At 41.5% G+C, this 12,182-nt stretch overlaps 1 protein-coding gene across 1 annotated transcript in view; it reads right to left on the bottom strand.

The window, feature by feature from the left end:
* The window catches only part of mkln1 (muskelin 1, intracellular mediator containing kelch motifs), a 168,116-nt gene that overhangs the window by 99,346 nt on the left and 56,588 nt on the right, over positions 1 to 12,182 (bottom strand). The window contains exon 5 of the mRNA XM_060903331.1: positions 7,319 to 7,428. Coding sequence (XP_060759314.1) covers positions 7,319 to 7,428 — 110 coding nt within the window. The remainder of the gene's footprint in view (positions 1 to 7,318; positions 7,429 to 12,182) is intronic.

The following is a 12,182-nucleotide window of genomic DNA, read 5'->3' as shown; positions in this document are numbered from 1 at the left end:
ATGTTGGGGGGTCTCTAAAATATTGGCAAAATGATGTTTATTGACATAGCAATCGTGTGTAACGGGAAGCATTTGCATATCCGAAGTGAGCGCGTGATGGAGATCCGCGCTCTGAGACAAGCGCAAGCACCCCCCCCAAGGGAAAAAAAAGGGACCCCCCAAAAATATCGGCATAGTTCGAACACTGGTTGTACCAATGTTTTTTTTTTTATTGCAGAGCATAACACGTCTTGTCACAGCCACTGCAAAGTGGGGCTGGAGCCGCCGATGGGAAAACGAAACCTAAGCCGAGCACCGTGGCTCTTCGGGGGAAGGCAGAGGACTCTGGCTGTGCGGGGTGTGGCATCATGTCACAGAGCGTTAATCTCGCAATAAAAAAAATTATCGCCGTTAAAATTGAGTCAAGTTAACGCGTTAATAACGCGACATTTTTGACAGCACTAGTTTAAATGTTAGTTTGTCTCCCCGCGCTCTCATTAAAATGATAGTTTAGCAGATGTTCGAGCAGTGATGTTCCTAAGCTTGCTGGGGAAGAATACAATAAATCGGCATTTGTTTCATTTTAAAAACAAGAAAACAACTAGCCTAAATGAGCGCTACTGCATTAAGACGTACAGGCAGGGAAACGACACAAACAACCTACTGCATCTCTTTTTTTAATAGCAAAAATGACGTGTCTTCTGCAGAGAAGGGAAACATTAATCCATCTCACTGTGCTAGTGGTTAGAAAAGTCAGAGCGCGGTCAGGAGCGCGATGGGGGGGAACAGCCTTGCGCAGTGGCTACGGTCTATACGGTACATGAGTAGCCTATGCACTGAACATCAAGACTGCCGCAACGTCGGCTCAGATTGAAAGTGACGGCAGTGAAGACTATGTATACTGTATGTAAGAAAACTCTGCCACAACTTGCCAATCATTTCAATTGTGTGTTTCATTATGTTTTATTATTAGGCTATTATTGTTATTGGTAACGGTAAACATCCGTCAAAATGACCGACGGCCTTCAGATTTTTCCGTCATAGCTAAAAAAAAATCCGTCAATGACGGACAATTGTCGGTTAACGCGACCTACGGGTAAAAGATCCTAGTTTAAATGAAAGGCCAGTGTCTAAGACTATCAACAAGAGGACCAAGCTCCAAGTCACTGATTCCACCCGCACTTACACAACTGTGTGGATTTAAGATGCAAGCTGTATCTTAAAGACACACAGTTGTGTCCTGAATAGCTCTTTTATTCAGTCTTTTACCTGATTTAAATCATAGGACGCTAGGTATCAGAGAGATCTTGGGCTATTTTTAGGTTTTTAAAACGATACAGGAATTATTAGGAGAATTTAGCACAAAACACATTCTGGTTCACACTCCAGTCCAGAAGGTGGCGGTAATGGACCTAAAAGCTGTTTGCCAACCGTTATAAAACAACATAGAAGAAGAAAGATGATTTACCTAACGTGGAAATCCCGCTCTGGTCACTGGTACGCGAGTCTCGCTCCTCCACGAAATCATGGCGTGCTGATCGCCGTTGTTGGAGAATTCGTGCTCTGCGCGAGGCTTAAGGCCAATTTATGCTGACAACCCAGTCCTCGCAGATAGCGTCGCAGATAGCGTCTGCGTAGCCCCCCCACCTTCGCAGACGCTCTGCGCGCACCTCCCAAAAATTGTGACCACTGCAGAAGCCTTGCAGACAGCGTCGCAGACAAGAGGGCTCTGATTGGTCCACTCTACATCTGCTGTACACGCACTTCCGCTTCCCTACTTTCCCGGTTTGGTTTGTTTTCACGACCGCCATTTTTAAAAACACGAGCGAAGATGGAGCAGCACGAAGAGCGGTTGATCGAGGAAGTATGTACATCTATACGACTCCAGTTCTAGTCATTATAAGTAACCGGAGGATAAACACTCCACTAACCACACCCACCAACTACTCCTAGCGATTTCGCGACTTCGTGCCCCCTTGCGTTGTGGTGGTGAATAACATCACGCACGCCTATACTCCCTGCTCAACGATAAATTACAACTGTCTGCGAAAAGCTATCTGCGAAAGCCTTGTCGCAAGAGCATGCAGAGGCCCTTACGGCTAGTTCGATGAACCCGGAACAACATGGGAATGGTGCGGATTTCACATCAATTACAAGAAATACATGCTAATTCTCGCTAATTTTGGTGTTTTTAAAGTCGTCAGTCAAGACATTGGGTTTTACGCAGCCAAGTTTATTTAAGGCCATTATTAAAAAATGTTCTGTTTCCAGTCCACCGGCTGGGCGAGTGCCGTTTGTGCGGTTGAAATTTTTTTTTTTAACGCCGGTTTTTCGACATTTTTTTCGGGTTCGTAAATCTAAAATCGAACTTGACATTTACGCATTCCGCGCAGAATATAGAATCGAATCAGCTCTGCGCATGCGCCGTGCGGCACAAAAAAATGTCAGCCACCATGAAGGAAGGAGAGCCGGAGTTTTCAAACATTCGCTTAAGTGTGAAATCGCAAAATGGTATTCTGGCGAACAACAAAATAGTAAAGATTCAGAAAAACAAATCATTCAGTGATCATTTTAATAGTGTAATTTCATCCGAACTAGGCCTCACGCTCGATTTAGAACTACAAAAAGTCCGTGTGTCGGACCATCACAAACCGTTACTGGAAAATTCGTTTGATCTTGACCAATCCGAGACGTTACAAACAGCTTTTGAGTTTTATGCGAAATTCATTCCCTACTTTGTTAATGACCCTGACAGATCTGTAGGAGAACCTAATAGATCTATTCCAAATGAGAACGGAACTGAACAAAAACATGCGTTTACGGAACTAATGCAGGTTGGCTCGACAGAATTAAAAACTGTGTCTGTAGCAAATAAAAAGAACGAATTACACAACGAAATTATAAAAGACAGCCAGAGAGAAGAACCTTGTCTATCTAGACATACTGGCCAAACTGAAGGAACAAATGTAGGAATGAACATTACAAACTGCTTGTGGTATTTAGACGGCCGCCAGGACATAAAGAGGCAGTGAAATGCCGAGGACCGTCTGTGGTGACGCCTGTTCCTGCACGGTAGGTTTTATAATAATATTTAAGTTTTTATACACGTTTCAGTTGATTAAACTGTCATATTTTATTAAATGTGTCTGCTTTTGTAATAAAAAAGTACTGAAAGAAAAAACAAAATCCCTCCCTCCCTACTAAAAATTTTTTTGCTCACCCGGTGGACAGGAAACGGATTTTTTTTTTTTTTTTAAGGATGGCCGAAATCAACTTTTTTTTTTTTTTTTTAACTTTTGGTAGCATATTTTGGGCGCTTGACCTTAATTTGGGCGCCAACGACGTTATCCGTCGCAGGTTTCATGTAACTGAAAGGCCTGGAGTATAAGCTATGATGCAACATTGTTCAACAGCAAGTTGTACAATTTGCTTCTATCCATTTAAAAAAAAAAAATCCATTTGTCGATCACTGAAAAAGTCAAATGTGACACATCTAGATGAAAAGGAGACATCTGTCAAGTAATTTCAATCACCGCAACATTAAAAAGCACTAAAAATATCACAACAGCTCTTGTTCATTACACTTTTAGAGAAACAACTGCAGAATCAAGGGTAGGATATCATATGCAAACTCTCCCGATTAACGAAGTACAGTACCAGTGGAATGACAACTGAGGAATCAGGTTCAGCCATGTGGAAAAAAAAACAACAAAAAAAAAGCCACACGTCAGCCCCTTTTTTTTTTACATTTCACATGCATATGACACACCAGATTTTCCACACATGCAAATCGTTGACATAAAAAGACCCGATTTATCTACATGATGCGACATTGAGGCAATGAATAAAGGAAACTATTCATCACATGGACGGAAAGAGACAGGAAACTCGGAGCAAAAAAGAAGGTAGCTCAAAACTCTGGTGTTGAGGTTGCTGCATACACAGATGCGCTTAATTTACTTTCAGTAAACAGGATTGCACATTATAAGCAGGAGGGAAAAAACATTAAAATACAGAGTGAAAGAGAAAGCGCAAAAGAAAGATGAAAAAGTGAAAGAGCACTAAACTGTGGAGCGGTGAACACAGATGCAGACGGTGACGGCGCTGGGGTTTATGCCCGATGAGCGATGCAGGTCATGCTTGCTATACCGAGTTCAGCATTTTAATCATCAAATAAACTCAAATCCAATAAATTTGTTCATAAAAGAAAATGGCACAAGTGATGAATGCAGAAGACCGTGTCTGTGAACGCATGTATGTATGTCCATTGTCTCTGCTGCAGCTGATGTCACCACTTTGCACCTTCTGAATGACACTCTCAATACGTTAGCCTAGTAAACTAGACCCACCCACATAGCGGCCAAAAATATTTTTGCCTACGAGTGGGTCTAGCTTCGCGCCATATCAACAAAACACCCCGGGCATCAAATCGCGCCCGCCAATCACAACGCAAGGTTTTTGTTTGGATTCTTTGGGCGGGCTTTTGCAGGAGTGACGACAAAGCTGCGCGACGCTGGAGAAAGCACAACAGGAAAGATGGCTACGGCTAGTGAACAGCGCGCGTTTGACTCCGCTTTGGAATCAGTTTTAGAAGAATTAGACTTGGAGTTTTCGTTGAAACATGAGCAGGAAGAGGCTCTCCGCTCATTCCTTTTCAAGAAGGACGTTTTCGCTGTTTTGCCGACCGGCTATGGCAAAAGTCTGATCTAGCAGCTGGCTCTGCTCGTAGCCAAAAGGATGGGGCTAGTTTGTGCAGTACGAAGAATTAATAAACAGCTTTGAAACATTACTTTTTGATTGTTTCTTATTTTCCCGTTATTTTAAATTTAAGGGAAATTACTTCACCAAACACCACTAAATAAAAAAACTCTCAAAAACAGTTTAAGCAAACCCTTGAAAAAAAAAAAAATGAGTGTATGTGGTACAGACTCCAAACTTGTGGTCATTATCTCCAAACTTCTTAATATCTAGAACCTGTTTATTAATTAATACGCATTTTGAAAAATTATTTATTTCAAGGTCTCTCCCACTGCTTTCTGTCGCTCTGACTACGTCACAGTTGCGCTGATTGGTCAGAGCGTTGGCCTATACGCACAGAGACAGTTTGAAAGACAGCGGGTTGTTCCTCCCACACCCTTCGGAAATGTCTACGAGCGAGGCCAGACTAAATATTCGCATTTAGTCTGGCTTGCCAGGCTATCAATACGTCATTAAGAGAGATCGAGTCATGGGCTAATGCCAACAAGCTCTTCCTAAATGAGAAGAAGACAAAGGTCCTGACGATCACGGGCAAGCACCTTGCTTCGAAGACAAGTGTAGAACTGTGCGTTAAGGCGGGCAATAGCGCCACAGCACTAGATAATGTCTCAAGTGCAACATTACTTGGACTTGATATAGATAGTGAACTTTCGTTTTACGAACATGTCGAAAAAACATGTAAAAAAGTGGCCTCCCGTATTGCAATTCTAAGGAAAATAAGATCGTTTTTGCCGTTAGCACAACGTAAACGATACTGTAATGCTTTAATTCAACCAATCATTAATTATGGTAGTGCAGTATGGTCTGAGTGCGATAAAGAATGTCAGAATCGAATTCTTAAATTACAGAAGCGCGCTGCCAGAGTTATTCTTTTCGCAGAACCGCAAGCATCATCTGTGGAACTGTTTAATAGACTTGGATGGATTCCAGTACACGAACGGTTTAAGATAAACAAATGCGCTCTCGTTCATAAGCGGATTTATGGTAACGTTCCTACCTTTTTAAGTGAGCAACTTGTTCTAAATAGCTACGTCAATAAAAGACGCACGCGCTATGCTGATCTTAATCTTCGCTGCCCGAAATACAGAAGGCGGGCGCACTTTTTCTGTTTCTGCTACCCGCCTTTGGAATACTCTCCCTTTCTCTACAAGGCGAATCGAACAGCTTATGCCCTTTAAGGAATCTCTCAGACAGCGGGCGTTTTCTGAGCAGCGTCTTTTATATCATTTTGTAATATAATTTTATAATAATTTGTTTCTTATTTATATCTATTAATATGATTATCGTATTGTTTTTATTGTAATTTAGTGTAAATAGTTTTTATTAGTGCTGTCAAGCGATTAAAATATTTAATCACGATTAATGTCGCGACTGTCGCAATTTAATCGCACATTTTTGTCACATGAAAAACCATTGTAATTCTCTTATCAGCATAAAAATGTGAATGGGCTTGCTTTGTATTGCAAAGTATAACACGTCTTGACACAGCCACTGCAAAGTGAAACCTAAGCCAAGCACCAGGGCTAGCAAAAGAACCATGAGTGAAGTGATCTACTGCTTGAGTTAGTCTACAACTCTAATCAGAGAGACAGGTTACACAGTGACGGTAGGCTTGACATGCTTGATTATAATATAAAGTACACTATTATATTAAGTTGTTCGTTGATAAATATTGCATTGAATCTGATCTTTACTGTTTCAGCTCACTTAACACATTTTGTACTTTTACACTTTCTGCCTGTTGATGCGTCGTGCTGTCCGATCAGAGGCGGCCAAATTTGCATATTACAGGAAGGATTTCTGGGATAGCATTGAGTTTACAGTTCAGAGGGATCTGGCTTCTTTAGACGCTGTCTTCTTAAAACTGAATAAATATTTAAAAAGAGCCAAATGAGCCAGTCTTTTGAACGGCTCTTTTCAAAGAACGGATCACAAAGATGCGGATCCCATCAAAGAGCCATAAATCCCATCTCTACTAGCGCGCCCTGCCCGCGCTGATTCTTTGGGGGGAGGAGGGCAGAGGACTCCGGCTGTGCGGGGCGTGGCATTACAGTCTAGCTGCTATCGTTTTTCTAAGCAAAGTCTCTGTTCCAAGTTCCTGGCAGTTTCAAAAGCTTATGAAAAACCTACATCATGTCACGGAGCGTTAATCTCGCGATAAAAAAAATTATCGCCGTTAAAATTGAGTCAAGTTAACGCGTTAATAACGCGACATTTTTGACAGCACTAGTTTATATTGTATACATTTATTTTAGGGAGGGCCACAAGTTCATTAGCATCGCTATTTAGTGCTGCCCTCATTATAAATAAAGTCTGAAAAAAAATAAATGTATGGCCGACGCTCATTTTACAACCAGACTGTAATAAGCGAAAATAGAGTTACTGAGAACCTGACTTCATGTCAAGGCAGTGACTTCACTCATCTAAATTAGAGCTATGACGGCAAGGACAAGTATCTGGAGCTCTGCCATTTCGAGAACGTTACGCTGCCCCAACTCAGCCACCTGGAGCCCATCCAGCTTATGTGAACATCACTGAGGTTATTACTAACACATTGGTGCTGGTGAATAGAACGACTCACCTTACTGTACCAGTTAAGGCAAGGCTGGACTACATCTGGGTCTTCGATCCCGTGCAGCTCAATGTACCAGATACTGAAGTTAAAACTGGGGCCCCATGACATCAGAGGCACTAAACACACAGCAACAAAGGAAATGAGAAGAGATGCAGGTCATCAGCAGCTGCCCCTTCAAGATAACTGCCATAAAGTACACTACCGTTCAAAAGTTTGGGGTCACCCAGACAATTTTGTGTTTTCCATGAAAAGTCACACTTTTATTTACCACCATAAGTTGTAAAATGAATAGAAAATATAGTCGAGACATTTTTCTGGCCATTTTGAGCATTTAATCGACCCCACAAATGTGATGCTCCAGAAACTCAATCTGCTCAAAGGAAGGTCAGTTTTATAGCTTCTCTAAAGAGCTCAACTGTTTTCAGCTGTGCTAACATGATTGTACAAGGGTTTTCTAATCATCCATTAGCCTTCTGAGGCAATGAGCAAACACATTGTACCATTAGAACACTGGAGTGAGAGTTGCTGGAAATGGGCCTCTATACACCTATGGAGATATTGCACCAAAAACCAGACATTTGCAGCTAGAATAGTCATTTACCACATTAGCAATGTATAGAGTGGATTTCTGATTAGTTTAAAGTGATCTTCATTGAAAAGAACAGTGCTTTTCTTTCAAAAATAAGGACATTTCAAAGTGACCCCAAAGTTTTCAACGGTAGTGTAAGTACCACTGAACACAGCCCTTTAAACCACTGAATTCTTGAATCTGATTGCTCAGAAGATAGTGATTCATTTCCATATTTATTTACCAGCCGGGAGGTCCGCATCGTGAAATTTCACGATACAGACCGACTTTAAAGTGCATATCACGGGTAAATTCAGGAGCAAGATCAGTGTAATTCTCCTATTTTATATTAAACTTTGGTCAAATATCTGTCACATTTTTTTACCTTGCGCAATACCAGAAAAATTCAGTTGAAATCAAGCCATTTGAGGCGAATTGGTCCGCCTCTGAAAAAACTTGGCATTTGGATTTCCCGGGAAACATTGATTTTCGTGACGTCGCGTGCGGGACGCCTCCCTCTGAATCCTACGCCAGCGCTGGTTTGTTTATGAGAAAACGACCTGGTGGTTTTCTGCAAATTTCTTCAACGTTATCACGTAATTATTAAAATGGTTAACAGATGTATCGTAGGAGGGTGTAGCAACACCAATCTTGATGGGATTAGTACTCATCGTTTCCCAAAAGACCGGACAATGAGAGAGAAATGGGAGCGCTTGGTCTACACAGGCTGTGCACTGAAACCGTGCAAAGCTCTCGCAGCCTGCTGGCGCTTCCGCAGGTAACGTCACGAATCTGGCTCCAGACTCCCTTGGGATTTTTCCAGACGTGTTTCGTTATTTTATTTTTTTCTGCTGTAGACAGATGGCCTTGTACAAAATTACCCTTCTGGAAGAGTGTGTAAAGGGACATTCTTTCATATAAAAAAAAAATAATAATAATTGGTCCAGAATACGCACTTTAAGCTGGTAAATAATTTTTTTTTCCCTTTACCAAATTCTAACAGAAAACGAGAGCGCCCGAAAGGGAAACCACATTTAGAACAAACCTGCTACAAGCTTGTCAAAAACCTGTTTGACAAGCTACGTCGGCTCGGAAACTAGTCAGCAACAGTTTAGGGTGTTCACACGGCACATATTTGCATCGATGCTGCACCGATGTATTTTGTTGCGATATATCTTAGACCGGTGTAAATTTTGCGCAGCGTTCACACGTCACAACCCTGCTTACTAGAGAGAAGCGTGTTAGCACCGGTGCAGCCCCACTTGCGGTCACACGGCAGTTTCTGCGACCGTGTTATAGTAGCAAAAACTTTATTACTATCATTTCCTATCATTATTACTATCATTTCCGATAGTAATAATGCGGAAATGAAATATGCGCATGCGTGAAAATGTACTTCTTTTTCCCGGTTGTCATGGCATCACCAAGCGCCGGGAAAACAACGTGGATGAAGACACCAGTGTTGCCAGATATTGCTGACGTTTTCCAGCCCAAAATATGTTCAAATCCGCCAAAATGCACTTAAAACTGCCAAATCTGGCAACACTGGAAGACACGCAGTTCTGTTGTTGTTGATATTCACCATTTTGGAAGCGCAAAATACCAGGATGCAAATTATGCAATACTCTTATGTAATCAACTCTCCTCACGCGTAGCGAGTCTACCCCTGTAGCGTTCAGACGTCCCATTTTATATCGGTGCTGCCCCGCAAACTAGCATTTACTCCGGAGTAAATTTCTTAAACCACCTCCCGAGCAGGGTTAGATTTGCACCGGTTTAAGCAGCTTTCAGGGGCTACACCGGTATAACTTTGTACCGTGTGAACGCTCTACCGGGGCAGCCCCGGTGCTACACCGGAGTAAAAGTTGCCGTGTGAACACCCCTAGTTACAGGCTTTCGGCTTTCTCCCGAAATGTTCCATTTCGTCTTCATCAGGGTAGTAAAACTCGCTTTCACTGTGAACACTGTCGTTATCGCTATCCATGCTGTAAAATTCATGCTATTATACCGAGAAATGCAAAAATAAATGACAAATTGCTACCATGTTTGCTGTTGTGAACGAACGAGTCGCCAAAAGGTCCGTAACTGGGGTCTGGATCGTAGGATTCTGGACCGCGAAAAAAATTAAGATATTTTTACGCACTGCCGACAAGCAGAGCTCCTGATGACTGGATGAGCAAAATATTTGCAAGGGCACAAAATCAACCTGAATAGAATAATAATCAGGGATGAGAATGAAAAATATTTAAAAAGTCTGAAAAAAGCCAGGGGTTTGGGGGCCGCAGGAAGCCAGCGGGGTCCAGGGGCAGAGCCCCGGTGGGGGCCCAGGGGGCGGGAGCTAATGATTTTTGTCTTTTTTTTTTTTTACCCCAAAACCATTAATTTTATCAGCAAAAATTTGCAACTTATTTGGAAATAAATTCCCCTTCTTGGTGGACTCCCAGGTGAAAATGATTAATATGGTACACGAGACTTGCTTTTAATCAATTCACATTTGATGATTTCAAAAAAATCAAATCAATGCACCTTTTAATATAAATGAGCTCTACGGTATTATATTTCTGCATTTTTGCTATTCATGTCTTTGAATCCTCTAATCCTTTAAAATGAAGTGCAAACCAGAAAAAAAGTTCTATCATATAATTCTCTTAAGCTTTCTTCTGATGTTATCATGGTAGCAGGAGCTCTTGCGTATTAAGCAGGCAACATTCAACATCACTTATCGCTTCCCTTTCGACTGTTGTGTGAACTAACGAGGTTTTATCTGGACAGGATGTTGTGGAATGTAATACAGATACCATACGGTCAATCTGAAGATCGAGATGGTGATTTTGAATTAAAGAACAGGCGTGTACAATCGGCATTACATACTGGAAATTTTTTTAAATCAAAAACTATAAGTTCATCTCGGCCTAAAAAAATTTGGGCAGACGCTCCCGCGCGGCACATGCCAACAATTCCCCCCGTCCCCGTATGAAATGAGCAATAAGTAGGAGAGTTATACACGGTATCATACCTAAAATATTTTATCAGAAATATAGATATGATACTATGATTCTCCCCAACATGCTACATTAGATAAGCTAACCCCATTTATAAAAGATACACACTTATATATGACATGTATTTTTTTTATATATATATAAAACCCCATGGCATTGATTTGTGCGATATACATTATAAATATAATGAATCATTGAACAGGCAAAATAATTTTCGACCTACCTGTGTGTTTTTGGTGTATATGTGAAGTTCGATAGTCTATAGCCATTGTCGATATGCTAAAATATCCCGCCTGAATAGGTGTCTTTCCGATGTTACCAATGCGTATCCTCAGTGTGTACGGTCGGTGAACGGCGATTGCAAGCCACGCGTGGAGACCATGCGTGCTTGTGTTTATACACTGCGCGCGATGGAATTTCCCGAAAATTCTACCGCGAATAAGTTGAACATTGTCGCAAAAGTGAATGTTAATTACGACGTCGAAAGACTCGAGTGTGTTAACCCGGAGTCCACCAAAAATCAAGACGTTATAAGGTGACCACAGATCATTAACCATACACCCCACCCCACATCCTCGAAAATTTCTCAACAGATTTACATCGATCTCAAAAACGATCATTTTGGTCTGAAAAAGTCGGAAATCCGCTGATCGGCGGAAAATTCTCATCCCTGAATAATACAGCATATATGAGCTATCGAATTATGTATTTTAGGTCAATAAATCGCTGCATTGTCCTGCGACAACGATACCAATAATGAGATACGCATCACAGTTACGAATACGTATTTATTCCTTTCTTTGACGCCGCATGCCATGCACCAGAAACACCACCACCACATTTATTATGGTGTCTGGTGGACAGCACCGCTTTCACTTTACATCATTGCTATATAGTTGCCATCGAATATCAAACTTGATGCCAAACAATTGTCTGGTTACATCTCTCATGTCCACGTGTGTTGGTGCTTGAAGCATGCAGCCACAGACTGCAAAGCACACGCACGCAATTAGGACTAATTACCATGCACCTGTTCCTGATTAGAGTGCAATCACAGCACATACATAAGGACTCTCAGTAACACACAGACATTGAAATATACGCGCTGTACTCTGCATCTGACCTTACCAAGCTTTGCATTTGTATCGCTTTTCTGGTTTTGACCGTTTGTGTTTTTAGACTTCGAGTATTGTATTACCGCTAATATCCTGTCTGTGCCTCACTCGACCAATGCCTGTTTTTCAACTCTGCTTTTTTCGTCTACATTTTGGATGTTTGTTAGCGTGCTTTCAATAAAACT

This window comes from Neoarius graeffei, chromosome 21, assembly GCF_027579695.1.
Source record: "Neoarius graeffei isolate fNeoGra1 chromosome 21, fNeoGra1.pri, whole genome shotgun sequence".
Taxonomy (NCBI): domain Eukaryota; kingdom Metazoa; phylum Chordata; class Actinopteri; order Siluriformes; family Ariidae; genus Neoarius; species Neoarius graeffei.
The sequence above is the reverse complement of the archived record's forward strand: the minus strand, read 5'-3'. Positions and strand labels throughout refer to the sequence as shown.